This window comes from Oncorhynchus tshawytscha, linkage group LG33 (assembly GCF_018296145.1).
Source record: "Oncorhynchus tshawytscha isolate Ot180627B linkage group LG33, Otsh_v2.0, whole genome shotgun sequence".
NCBI classification, from domain to species: domain Eukaryota; kingdom Metazoa; phylum Chordata; class Actinopteri; order Salmoniformes; family Salmonidae; genus Oncorhynchus; species Oncorhynchus tshawytscha.
Window position 1 is genome coordinate 9,440,625 of NC_056461.1, and position 14,181 is coordinate 9,454,805.

The following is a 14,181-nucleotide window of genomic DNA, read 5'->3' on the forward strand; positions in this document are numbered from 1 at the left end:
CGGTATGCAGATCAGGCCCTTGCCACCTGGAAGAGGGGCGGAGGTTACCCATTAGTCATAGCAGCTCGGCTTGAGGCTGTCAGACCAGGAGGAGAAGCTGTCAATCAAACACCCTACCCTCCTTATCTGTCGGACTGTGTGACTCACACCTCCTTAGAACCAGTTCTCCAGCCCTCTACCTCCAGTACCCCATGCTGTTCCACGTAATTGAGCTATTTCACTTCTAGCATTGATTCAACTGGTCAAGGGCTCGATAAATGTTGAGCAGGTTATTGTTGACCCCTTTCTCTCTCGCGCGCGCACGTGCACACTTTCTATCTCTTTCTCCGTCCCTCGCTCCAGCGGAGGAATCTGTTTCCTGTGAGAACCCTGGTCTCCCTGACAACGGATACCAGATCCTGTCCAAGCGCCTCTACCTGCCCAGCGAGTCGCTCACCTTCATCTGTTACCAAGGCTTCGAGCTCATCGGTGAGGTCGCCATTAAGTGTATCCTGGGGAACCCGTCGTTTTGGAGCGGACCACTGCCACTGTGCAGGGGTGAGGCCCAGCCGCCAAGCACCCACACGCCACCCCCGCAGACCTGCATGGAATGGAACATTCCTCACCATGACTTTCCACATAGACATGCTACATGTGAATGGTGCTTGTTTAAGTAATGATAATGTCCCTGTGCATGATACAGCTCTCGGCAGCCATATTTGTAGTTCCTCCACTCTCTGTAGTTGTATAAGACTGCTGGGCTGTGGTCAGAAGTAGTGCAACTATATAAAAAAATGTATGGTCTCTAGACAGCCCTAGAAATACTGTACCTGCCACCAGTATGATATACTTTATCTACCCTGTCAATGTCTGAGAGAATGTCTGATGTCTTGCAGCCAACCATGACTGCTTTGGCAACCATGCTTTGGAAGGTGAGTCTGTCTGTCTCTGTTTTTGTCTGTCTCTCTCTGTCTGTGAGCCTGCCTGTCTGTTTCTGTTTTTGTCTGTCTCTCTCTCTCTCTCTCTCTCTCTGTCTGTGAGCCTGCCTGTCTGTCTCTGTTTTTGTCTGTCTCTCTCTCTCTCTGTCTGTGAGCCTGCCTGTCTGTCTCTGTTTTTGTCTGTCTCTCTCTGTCTGTGAGCCTGTCTGTCTGTCTCTGTTTTTGTCTGTCTCTCTCTCTCTCTCTCTGAGCCTGCCTGTCTGTCTCTGTTTTTGTCTGTCTCTCTCTCTCTCTCTGTCTGTGAGCCTGCCTGTCTGTCTCTGTTTTTGTCTGTCTCTCTCTCTCTCTCTCTCTCTGTCTGTGAGCCTGCCTGTCTGTCTCTGTTTTTGTCTGTCTCTCTCTCTCTCTGTCTGTGAGCCTGCCTGTCTGTCTCTGTTTTTGTCTGTCTCTCTCTGTCTGTAGCCTGTCTGTCTGTCTCTGTTTTTGTCTGTCTCTCTCTCTCTCTCTCTGTGAGCCTGCCTGTCTGTCTCTGTTTTTGTCTGTCTCTCTCTCTCTCTGTCTGTGAGCCTGCCTGTCTGTCTCTGTTTTTGTCTGTCTCTCTCTGTCTGTGAGCCTGCCTGTCTGTTTCTGTTTTTGTCTGTCTCTCTCTCTCTCTCTCTCTCTGTCTGTGAGCCTGCCTGTCTGTCTCTGTTTTTGTCTGTCTCTCTCTCTCTCTGTCTGTGAGCCTGCCTGTCTGTCTCTGTTTTTGTCTGTCTCTCTCTGTCTGTGAGCCTGTCTGTCTGTCTCTGTTTTTGTCTGTCTCTCTCTCTCTCTCTGTGAGCCTGCCTGTCTGTCTCTGTTTTTGTCTGTCTCTTGTCTGTGAGCCTGCCTGTCTGTCTCTGTTTTTGTCTGTCTCTCTGTCTGTGAGCCTGCCTGTCTGTCTCTGTTTTTGTCTGTCTCTCTCTCTCTCTGTCCGTGAGCCTGCCTGTCTGTCTCTGTTTTTGTCTGTCTCTCTCTCTCTCTGTCTGTGAGCCTGCCTGTCTGTCTCTGTTTTTGTCTGTCTCTCTCTCTCTCTGTCTGTGAGCCTGTCTGTCTGTCTCTGTTTTTGTCTGTCCGTGTTCTTGTCTGCATGTCTCCCACTGGGCACACACTGGTTGAATCAACGTTGTTTCTACGTCATTTCAATGAAATGATGTTGAACCGACGTGGAACAGACGTTGAATATTACATCTGTGCCCAGTGGGCTGTCAATCAAATGTTTTTTACCAGATCTTTGTATGTCTCTTAATTATCTGGGATACAGAAAAATATATATTTAAAGAACCAACACTTGCACTCGACCCCCCTTTCGCTGATAACTATTTTATTGAGGAAAAGTGTACTTACTATGCCTGTGATATGTGGTTGTCCCACCTAGCTGCAGTATCGTAAGATGAATGCACGAACTGTAAGTCGCTGTAGATGAGAGCATCTGCTAAATGACTCAGATGTCAATGATGGCGATGCACTCTTTTCCCTAACTACCTGTGTGTTGTATTAATTGCCGATGCGTGTTGGACTCACTTTCATATTTCTTTCCTTTTGTGATGCTTATCTGTTGTTTTGACCTTTTCATTGAAGACACCATGTCTATTTCTCATTTATTTGAGTATTTTTTTTAATCCCCCCCCTGCGCTCCTCTTCCCTCCCCTCTCCTTTCCTCTATCCGTCTATCTCCCCCATCTCCTCCAGTTGTTGAGGCAGCAGCCGGGTCAGGTCTGGACGGTGGCAACATGGCATTGGCCATCTTCATCCTTGTACTTCTGCTCTCCGTGCTGTTGGGAGGAGCCTATGTCTACATCACACGGTTAGACCACACGCCCTCTCACCTCAACATTGCACATTTGAATATAGCTGAATATTCTGTATTCAACTCGGTTTAAAAGCTATATTGTCCACGGTCATATGGAAACTCTATGACGATTGAATAAACACAAACTGCCCTGGCTACCTTCCTATTAGACATGGTTGAATAACAGCAGGCTGCAACGTTACAGAACATTCAGATAGGAATGTATTGTGTAGAACAGATATTATTCTCTGTCATATGATATTATCATGTCAGCTGCTCTACATGCCACAATTCTATCTGCCACGTGCTGAATGTTTCACCTCAATGTATAGACTCAAATGAATGAGATGTGATGTCATACTCTCTCTCTCTCTCTCTCTGCTCATGGAAACAGTGGTGGTGTCCTGAAGGTTCTGGGTGTTTTTAGATTCCTGACACCATGCTGTTCTTCTCTTGGCCACCAGGTGTCGCTACCACTCCAACCTGCGGCTGCCGCTCATCTACCCACACCCTTACAGTCAGATCACCGTGGAGAGCGAGTTTGACAACCCACTCTACGAGACAGGAGGGGTGAGGAAGAACACGCACAAACACACACACGTGCTGAAAACACACACTAGAACATAGTCATTGTATGAGACAGGAGGGTCCTTACTACTGGTCTTTAACATTTCTCTCTCTTTCTTCCCTCTCTCTCAGGACAACCGTGAATATGAGGTATCAATATGAGGACCATCTCCACTGTTGGAAACCCAAAATGAAGCATCCACCCCACCAACCCATCCCCCTACCCTTCCTCCTCTTCCTTAGACTGGCCCAGGTGGAAGTTATGTAAATACAGACTGACTACAGTCTTCCCCCATGATCCCATGACCCCCGTGACCCTGTCCTCCAATCACAGAGAGAGGAATGAGAGAGAGGGAAGATGAGTCGGAGAGGCAATGGGGGAGAAGAGAAAGGGGAGGATAGGAGATACTGTGAAAGGGGGCTGCAGGATTTTGGGGGGATTAAGAGACTGAAGCACTTGTGACAAGTTGTCCATTTACTCATGTGTCTACCATTAGAGAACAAATACAGAGACAGGGAGGGAATATGTGAAGGAGAGAGAGGGGGAGAGAGGTGAGGGAGAGAAGGGGGGTGAGAAAGAGGAGTGAAAGATAGAAGGAAGTGACCTCACAGGACGTGAGGTCATTATCTCTTCCTGGTTGTGCCCCATCTTCCTGCCTGCAGTCATTTCTAAGGCCTGGTTTTAGACCCGTTTATAGTACTGGTTTTACCGTAGTAACTGACCTGTACAATCTCAACCAACCCATAACAACACCAGAAGAGGCCACCATAAGATGTATTTATTTTGATGTATATGTGACGTTTTATGCGGATTAATGAATGTACATTTTCATTTTGAGAATACAAAAAGAGAAGACGTACCATGCTACTGACTTCCCTAAATAAATGGAATCTTTTTATTAAAATAAAACACACGCACTTGTCTTTGTTGTCAGTTATTTATTTGAGTGTCCCTCCCTTTGTCACCGGGCAGAACAGGGAATATGAAGAAGTTAACATTCTCTCCTCTGACACTGTGCAGTGTTGTCCTGCTAATGGAACAGTATATCCACGCACGCACACACAGGCTGTGTCTCAATACTCCTTCACAGCTCCTAGTCTCCTTTCCTTCAAGAACACAGTATGGTAGGTAAAAGAAATGGACCCATTCCACACTCTGGACTCTTTTTGTGTGCACTTCCAGTCACTTCATGGCACAGGAAGGAGACTAGGAGCTGTGTTATGTCACGTTCTTGTGTGGAGATCCTATACCACAACCTCTCACACACCAGAGGTGACAGCTGTTGGAACTGGTTTACTTTCTGACCTATCAGCTTTGCTCCCCCTCAGTACACAACAGCCTCAAGAACAAAGTTCCTTTCTGTTTCAATGAATATTGCTGCTATTCACAAATGAAAAGTTACTTTTGCGAAAGCAGGTACTAAACACTTAACAGTTGTGAAAACAACTGTGTGTGTTTGTCTGTCTGTGAGGTGTAATGTGTAATTACCCAACAAAACAGCTGAATAGAGAGGATGTCAGAGACATACAAAGCCCTCGGGATGTAAAGGCAGGCTTGACTGACTCGTGCAACAGAAAGTCGACAAGATGCTCGAGCGTCAACAACAAAAAAACATGCCCTCAGCCTCAGAACAGTGGAGCAAGTATATGAGATACTGTATGTGTTTTTAATGTTGGGTCAGGGGAGATTTTCTTTCAAATACATTTAAATCAATATGGAAGTTGCCACAGTGACTTCTGTCCTATAGTGTACATATAAAACAGGATAAGGCCAAGTGGGTCAGAGAAATCAGTCCTGAAAAAGGCTTCAACCGCTCCTCTCTTCTCTAACCACTCTACCTCTGTCCTTTAAGTCTCTCTGTTCCGCGCCAGTCTTCACCGTCAAAGTAGTTCAAACACAGTTCAACTTCCTCTTGCGTCCGTTAAGGCGGGGCAAACACTTCCTCTTGCATCCGTTAAGGCGGGGCAAACACTTCCTCTTGCGTCCGTTAAGGCGGGGCAAACACTTCCTCTTGCGTCCGTTAAGGCGGGGCAAACACTTCCTCTTGCGTCCGTTAAGGCGGGGCAAACACTTCCTCTTGCATCCGTTAAGGCGGGGCAAACACTTCCTCTTGCGTCCGTTAAGGCGGGGCAAACACTTCCTCTTGCGTCCGTTAAGGCGGGGCAAACACTTCCTCTTGAGTCCGTTAAGGCGGGGCAAACACTTCCTCTTGCGTCCGTTAAGGCGGGGCAAACACTTCCTCTTGAGTCCGTTAAGGCGGGGCAAACACTTCCTCTTGCGTCCGTTAAGGCGGGGCAAACACTTCCTCTTGCGTCCGTTAAGGCGGGGCAAACACTTCCTCTTGAGTCCGTTAAGGCGGGGCAAACACTTCCTCTTGAGTCCGTTAAGGCGGGGCAAACACTTCCTCTTGAGTCCGTGAAGGCGGGGCAAACACTTCCTCTTGCGTCCGTTAAGGCGGGGCAAACACTTCCTCTTGAGTCCGTTAAGGCGGGGCAAACACTTCCTCTTGCGTCCGTTAAGGCGGGGCAAACACTTCCTCTTGAGTCCGTTAAGGCGGGGCAAACACTTCCTCTTGAGTCCGTTAAGGCGGGGCAAACACTTCCTCTTGAGTCCGTTAAGGCGGGCAAACACTTCCTCTTGAGTCCGTTAAGGCGGGGCAAACACTTCCTCTTGCGTCCGTTAAGGCGGGGCAAACACTTCCTCTTGCGTCCGTTAAGGCGGGGCAAACACTTCCTCTTGAGTCCGTTAAGGCGGGGCAAACACTTCCTCTTGAGTCCGTTAAGGCGGGGCAAACACTTCCTCTTGAGTCCGTTAAGGCGGGGCAAACACTTCCTCTTGCGTCCGTTAAGGCGGGGCAAACACTTCCTCTTGCGTCCGTTAAGGCGGGGCAAACACTTCCTCTTGAGTCCGTTAAGGCGGGGCAAACACTTCCTCTTGCGTCCGTTAAGGCGGGGCAAACACTTCCTCTTGCGTCCGTTAAGGCGGGGCAAACATGTCTCTCATGTCAATGTTTTATAGCATGTTGTCGACTTTCTTTTCCTCCATTACCTTTTTTCTTGCTCGTTGGTATCACTCAGTTGGTTTGTCGAGCTGCATATAATTTCTGATTCTGACCTTGATCAGTGGAGTAACAGTGAAGGTTCTAGAATGCCTGATAAGACCGTGTGAATTTTGCGTTTCATAGGCACTGACTTGATGAATAATAATAATATAGGATCAACTCTAATGCAACACAGAGTCAGGACGAGAGGCTTGTTTGAATTTGCTGCATTACCATTGTCTTTTATATTTGTAACGATCTTCGTCTTCATCGGATGAGGAGTAGGAAGGATCAGACCAAAATGCAGCGTGGTAAGTGTCCATGATTATTTATTATCACAGAACATGAAAATACAAAATAACAAAGTGACTGTAAGAAATGAAAATCGAAACAGTCCTGAAAGGTGAAAACAGGAAACTACCCACAAACACCAGGTGGGAAAAGGCTACCTAAGTATGGTTCTCAATCAGAGACGACGATAGACAGCTGCCTCTGATTGGGAACCATACCAGTCCAAACGCAACATAGAATGCCCACCCCAACTCACGCCCCGACCAAACCAAAATAGAGACATAAAAAAGGAACTAAGTTCAGGGTGTGACAATATTTGCAGACATTTAAACAAAACTTTTCCATCTATGCTACGAGGAGAGGGAAGTGGACACTCGGAGGGACCTGCCATAATGGTTTCGTTGCAGATAAACACTTGTGTTCTGCAGTGTTGACAGAAGAGAGACAGTTTGTTTCTGTATGAATATGAGACGTAAAATCTCCCTCTGTCTTGTTTCCCTCCCTCTATTCCAGAAAGTACCTCTCTCTGTACACTTCACCAAGGTTAGTCTCACTGAAACTAAAACATCTCTTTTACAAGAAAGACCTCGTTAAAAAAAAAGCAGCGCAAACACAGGCGGCCTACTACTTGTGACCAAGAGACCATGACCAAGCACCACCATCTCCATCGGTGATGCGTGTGTCAGCACGGATGGGATTAACAGGGGTCCTGATCTTGGGTGGACTCTATACCCTGACCCAGTTCCGGCGTTTTCTGTCTGCCCTGCCGGCGGCCATTCCAGGGTGGTGGTAGATCTGTGACCGTGCCGGTCCAGGGCAGGTGGAGGGTCAGTGCTGATGCTCTTCTGGTGTTTGTGGGAGGGGTGCCTCACACCAGGAAGCCACCGTGATGAGGTACATCAAAAGAGAGGAGGGGGAGAGTATTTATTTACTTGTACTTACCCACGTACTTGTATTATTATAATCCCCTATATATTTATTTACCTCTGTACTCTGTCATTTTGATCTATGTCTTATTTCCCACCATGTGTAGAGCCGTGCTGGGTGCCCACCCCACTGTGTGGTGTGGAGAGGAGACAAGGGTAGTAGCCAGACTGCTGGGTCTGAGGTTGGGCTAATGAGGAGGAGGGGGACAGCACCAAGGTCCTGGACCGAGTGGTCACTGCCTTCCTTCTTGATATCATAGTTTGACACAGGGGGCCAGCTCCTGTACTCTGCAATAAAGACCCTTTCACTCTGAAGAACGCTCAGTATCTCGCTTAGCTCTTCCCCAAGTAGGCCTGATGTACTTTGCTACACAGATACACCTACCTCCGTCCAGAAGACAAATATATACGCTGACCTTACTGAACCAAAAAGCCTCTGTCACTACAAACACTGCTGTGATCCCATGCTGACCCATATCAGCCATACAGACAACCACAAGACACCACAAGAGTAACAGACAACCACAAGACACCACAAGAGTAACAGACACCACAAGACTGAGAGACACCACAAGAGTAACAGACACCACAAGAGTAACAGACACCACAAGAGTGACAGACACCACAAGAGTAACAGACACCACAAGACTGACAGACACCACAAGAGTAACAGACACCACAAGAGTAACAGACACCACAAGAGTAACAGACACCACAAGAGTGACAGACACCACAAGAGTAACAGACACCACAAGACTGACAGACACCACAAGAGCAACAGACACCACAAGACTGACAGACACCACAAGAGTAACAGACACCACAAGAGTAACAGACACCACAAGAGTAACAGACACCACAAGAGTGACAGACACCACAAGAGTAACAGACACCACAAGACTGACAGACACCACAAGAGTAACAGACACCACAAGACTGACAGACACCACAAGAGTGACAGACACCACAAGAGTAACAGACACCACAAGACTGACAGACACCACAAGAGTAACAGACACCACAAGAGTAACAGACACCACAAGACTGACAGACACCACAAGAGTAACAGACACCACAAGAGTAACAGACACCACAAGAGTAACAGACACCACAAGAGTGACAGACACCACAAGAGTAACAGACACCACAAGACTGACAGACACCACAAGAGTAACAGACACCACAAGAGTAACAGACACCACAAGACTGACAGACACCACAAGAGTAACAGACACCACAAGAGTTACAGACACCACAAGAGTAACAGACACCACAAGAGTGACAGACACCACAAGAGTAACAGACACCACAAGACTGACAGACACCACAAGAGTAACAGACACCACAAGAGTAACAGACACCACAAGAGTAACAGACACCACAAGAGTAACAGACACCACAAGAGTAACAGACACCACAAGAGTAACAGACACCACAAGAGTGACAGACACCACAAGAGTGACAGACACCACAAGAGTAACAGACACCACAAGAGTAACAGACACCACAAGAGTAACAGACACCACAAGAGTAACAGACACCACAAGAGTGACAGACACCACAAGAGTAACAGGCACCACAAGAGTAACAGACACCACAAGAGTAACAGACACCACAAGAGTAACAGACACCACAAGAGTAACAGACACCACAAGAGTAACAGACACCACAAGAGTAACAGACACCACAAGAGTAACAGACACCACAAGAGTGACAGACACCACAAGAGTAACAGACACCACAAGAGTAACAGACACCACAAGAGTAACAGACACCACAAGAGTAACAGACACCACAAGAGTAACAGACACCACAAGAGTAACAGACACCACAAGAGTGACAGACACCACAAGAGTAACAGGCACCACAAGAGTAACAGACACCACAAGAGTAACAGACACCACAAGAGTAACAGACACCACAAGAGTAACAGACACCACAAGAGTAACAGACACCACAAGAGTAACAGACACCACAAGAGTAACAGACACCACAAGAGTGACAGACACCACAAGAGTAACAGACACCACAAGAGTAACAGACACCACAAGAGTAACAGACACCACAAGAGTAACAGACACCACAAGAGTAACAGACACCACAAGAGTAACAGACACCACAAGAGTGACAGACACCACAAGAGTGACAGACACCACAAGAGTAACAGACACCACAAGAGTAACAGACACCACAAGAGTAACAGACACCACAAGAGTGACAGACACCACAAGAGTGACAGACACCACAAGAGTAACAGACACCACAAGAGTAACAGACACCACAAGAGTAACAGACACCACAAGAGTGACAGACACCACAAGAGTGACAGACACCACAAGAGTAACAGACACCACAAGAGTAACAGACACCACAAGAGTAACAGACACCACAAGAGTGACAGACACCACAAGACACCGGTGGATTTGACCTCTCTAGCTACAAGGACCTGCCTGGCCAAGTGGAGCCCAGCCACACAGGCCACGTGGCACAATGCACTAAGGTGTGTGTGTGGGGGCGGTCCTTTAATCCTTGTGTGGACCTAAAATCCCCCAAATTCATCACAAGGATAGTAGAACAAGGAAAATTCTAAGGCTATCTTAAGCTTAGGGGTTAGGTTTAGGGTTACAATTAGGGTTAGGGTTAGTATGCATGTAAACTGCATGATGTGTGTGTGTGTGTGTGTGTGTGTGTGTGTGTGTGTGTGTGTGTGTGTGTGTGTGTGTGTGTGTGTGTGTGTGTGTGTGTGTGTGTGTGTGTGTGTGTGTGTGTGTGTGTGTGTGTGTGTGTGTGTGTGTGCGTGTGTGTGCGTGTGTGTGTGCAGCACGGAGTGGTCCACAGACCAGGTGATGAGGCCAGTGAACGTGAAGGCTATGACTCGGTGGGCAGGTCACATCCCCCCAGACTTAGTGGCAGACATGGATGCCATTGACACAAGGCTGCCATCCCAGAGCCATTGACACAAGGCTGCCATCCCAGAGCCATTGACACAAGGCTGCCACCCCAGAGCCAAGCCACCTAGCTATGGAAAGCCTGACCCACAGGTCCTCAACAACACACAGAGGGTAAGGTCACACACACACACATGGTTTTGCTGATGTAAATCTCATGTCCTCTCTCTGATGAGTTTCGATCAAGGGGGAGACTTTAAAACTCCTGTAACAGGCCTACATATGAAAGGACGGCCCTGGTTAGTCTAGCAGAAGAGCCACCAATCCTCAATGTCTAGATTACTGTTGATTGACTGTTTCTACTACAGAACGAATCAACGTTGGTTCTGTCCACTACCTTATTTAGACGTCCATGAATAGAAAGACAGATAGAAAGTGTCAGCGCCTGGAACAATGGTCAGTATGACCTCTCTCAGGAAAGACAACAACATCAACCAAAAGTCTGCTGACTCAGCACAGTCAGGCTGAAGTCAAAAGGGAGGCCCGTGTTTGTTCTCTAGACCTCATAGATCTGAATAAGTGCCAGATCTGCTGGTAGAGCTTAGGAAGGAGTCTGGATTGGAGGGAAAAGGCCTTTCCTGTTTGTGTAGAATGAAAATGTTGATCCATGCTGTTAATGCAATTTCTATAAAAATCACTTTGATGCCCTGAAATAAACAGTCCACATCTGTGTTGCATGAAATTGAGCAATACAGTATTCTATGCACCAAAAAACTGTTCTCTGGGAGAGCTCCTAATATGTTGATGCTTGTAAATGTATCAAAACTATGCTTACTCAAAATGGTAAAGTTTGAGACTTTACTGACATAGCCAACGCATATACCGATTTGACTAGTTAGCTGGCAAGGTTGATACTGTCCGAGGCCGACTAGTTTCGTGTTGACTGAACAGCTTGTTGCTAGAGAACGACGAATCACTATTTTTGCTAATTTCTATCTCCGCCAACGATCGACTTCTTTTATCCGACCGTCCATTCTTACACAGATACTTCGAGTTAAAAAAAATAACTTTGATATAAAACGTGGTTACTGTGGTATGTCGTAGATTTTGTCCCTTCATCCAAAATAATCCATATGATAACGGATATTTATCGAATCCGCAGTTTATAGTTCGATATGGGTGTAACGGCGGAAGGATACGTGACTGTAAGGTATAAATACCACAGCCCTTTGTTTGCGAGAACAGTCGTTTCCTGAAGACAGAGACAGAGACTAGAATATTCAAGAACACCGGTGGCTCATTTTTTTCCTGTAAGTAGGGTATTATCCAAAAATAAGCACGAATGACTAAACATTTCTCAGACATTTAATTCAGCTTGATGTATTTTTCGAACTTAGTGCTTTTCCATTCGATTTGTGTTTGTACAAGCATACGTCGACGTTAGCCAGTCAGACCAGCTAATTTTCTAGTTTACGTTAGCTACTGCAACTAGCTTGTTTAAGTAGAAATATAACTCACTGTATGGTGTTAACTTGACTAGCTAAAAAAGGTGTGTAACAGTATGATTATTTACTATTGATAGCCTTCACCTTTATTCGACTTAGCTAAATGGCTAACGTTTATTTGAGCCGCCATTCAAGTGGTGACTAAATGTGAAACACAGCTCGTGAACTAAACCCAACTTGCTAAAATCTCTTATTTGGCTGAACGGGCATTAAATTATGTACTTAATTTCAGTCAGGCCTGATGTTAGTATTATGAAAACTTAATTTGTTAACAGGAGAAGGTTAAATACGTGTCGACGAAAAAATGAAATGGCTGCTCCATAGAATTTCCAAATGTTTGTCCGTACTTGGACTATACGATTATAAAATACATTTTAGAAATAGGCGGGGTTTAGGGCTATGTGGCGTGTTAAGTGACAACCCAAGATGGTTCTAAAATGGTGGCACCTGGAGCCTGCTGATGTCAACGTCAGCCGAGTACTGCCCCCAATGGGAGGCTCTGCGCTGCCCTATTTAGAAATTCCCTCATTAAATTGATATGAACACTAGATTGACACCTACAGTTTGAATCATGTATAGCCTGTTTAATTTGAATCAGAAATGGCTTTTAGTCTTGGTAGCAGTTTATTCTAATGTATTTATTTATCTTCCTTAGTGTCAAGATGCAGATCTTTGTGAAGACACTTACCGGCAAGACCATCACCCTGGAGGTCGAGCCCAGTGACACCATTGAGAACGTCAAGGCCAAGATCCAGGACAAGGAGGGCATCCCCCCAGATCAGCAGCGCTTGATCTTCGCCGGTAAGCAGCTGGAAGATGGTCGCACTCTCTCCGACTACAACATCCAGAAGGAGTCCACCCTCCATCTTGTGCTCCGTCTGAGGGGAGGAATGCAAATCTTCGTGAAGACCCTTACCGGCAAGACCATCACCCTGGAGGTCGAGCCCAGTGACACCATCGAGAACGTCAAGGCCAAGATCCAGGACAAGGAGGGCATCCCCCCAGACCAGCAGCGCTTGATCTTCGCCGGTAAGCAGCTGGAAGATGGTCGCACTCTCTCCGACTACAACATCCAGAAGGAGTCCACCCTCCATCTTGTGCTCCGTCTGAGGGGAGGTATGCAAATCTTCGTGAAGACCCTTACCGGCAAGACCATCACCCTGGAGGTCGAGCCCAGTGACACCATCGAGAACGTCAAGGCCAAGATCCAGGACAAAGAGGGCATCCCCCCAGACCAGCAGCGCTTGATCTTCGCCGGTAAGCAGCTGGAAGATGGTCGCACTCTCTCCGACTACAACATCCAGAAGGAGTCCACCCTCCATCTTGTGCTCCGTCTGAGGGGAGGTATGCAAATCTTCGTGAAGACCCTTACCGGCAAGACCATCACCCTGGAGGTCGAGCCCAGTGACACCATCGAGAACGTCAAGGCCAAGATCCAGGACAAAGAGGGCATCCCCCCAGACCAGCAGCGCTTGATCTTCGCCGGTAAGCAGCTGGAAGATGGTCGCACGCTCTCTGACTACAACATCCAGAAGGAGTCCACTCTTCACCTGGTCCTGCGTCTTCGTGGTGGCAACTAAGCAGCTTCTCCTCTGCTCTTAACGATGTCTCATCTTAACCCCCATCTTAATCTCCAATCCCACCCTCTGACTTACTTTCCCCTCTCCCCTAACCTCTCATCCCAGCTCTTCATTCCTTTAAATTTCAATAAAGTTCAAGCATTCCTGATATCATTGTCTTTGAAGTGAAATATTTGAAGTACAAAGCCTTGATGGAAGTTATATTTTGGGTTATGTTTCAATGTTAAACCTAATGAAATTCCTCGTGCTTTTAGAGGTGTGAGTTCAGTACTATATTCAATAACTCATTTCAACTTCTGAAGTTCTGTGGCAAAGTTGGAGGTACTTAATTGTAAATAGATGGGCTGGTCACAGTGTAATGGATATACATAAGGCATTGCAGTCAATGTCTGTAAATACCTATGGAGGTAATTGACACCTTAGAACTACTACTTGTACAGTCATTCAAAAATGTAAGATTAGTTTACATTAAACCTGGAAATATGTTTTCACAGTACAATAGCTATTCAGTGCCTACAGTAAAATGTCATTCATACTACAAGATGCCCCTGTAGACCAAGCTGAAACTCACTGCAGATTGAATCTACCATTAAGGTAATTTGTCAGTAGATTAAAAGTAATTCTTACTGCTTATATGCAGCTCTAGGAAAATTAAG

The 14,181-nt window shown here is 46.5% G+C and overlaps 2 protein-coding genes across 3 annotated transcripts in view; both read left to right on the plus strand.

The window, feature by feature from the left end:
• The window catches only part of LOC112230863 (seizure 6-like protein), a 52,932-nt gene extending 48,715 nt beyond the window's left edge, over window positions 1-4,217 (plus strand). For both annotated transcript variants that reach the window (XM_024397196.2, XM_024397197.2), the window contains exons 13-17: window positions 343-537; window positions 876-911; window positions 2,628-2,742; window positions 3,192-3,297; window positions 3,427-4,217. In XM_024397196.2, coding sequence (XP_024252964.2) covers window positions 343-537; window positions 876-911; window positions 2,628-2,742; window positions 3,192-3,297; window positions 3,427-3,456 — 482 coding nt within the window. In that variant the 3' untranslated portion in view covers window positions 3,457-4,217. The remainder of the gene's footprint in view (window positions 1-342; window positions 538-875; window positions 912-2,627; window positions 2,743-3,191; window positions 3,298-3,426) is intronic.
• A 7,403-nt stretch (window positions 4,218-11,620) lies between these two features.
• Window positions 11,621-13,673, plus strand: LOC112230865 (polyubiquitin-B). The gene is made up of 2 exons (XM_042311561.1): window positions 11,621-11,750; window positions 12,601-13,673. Exon 2 carries the CDS (start codon window positions 12,608-12,610, stop codon window positions 13,523-13,525), a length of 918 nt encoding a protein of 305 aa, XP_042167495.1. The 5' UTR covers window positions 11,621-11,750; window positions 12,601-12,607; the 3' UTR covers window positions 13,526-13,673.
• The last annotated feature ends 508 nt before the right edge of the window (window positions 13,674-14,181 follow it).

Excerpts from the sequence above, each read along its gene's own strand:
- LOC112230865 (XM_042311561.1), top strand. The coding sequence starts at position 12,608 with ATGCAGATCTTTGTGAAGACACTTACCGGCAAGACCATCACCCTGGAG.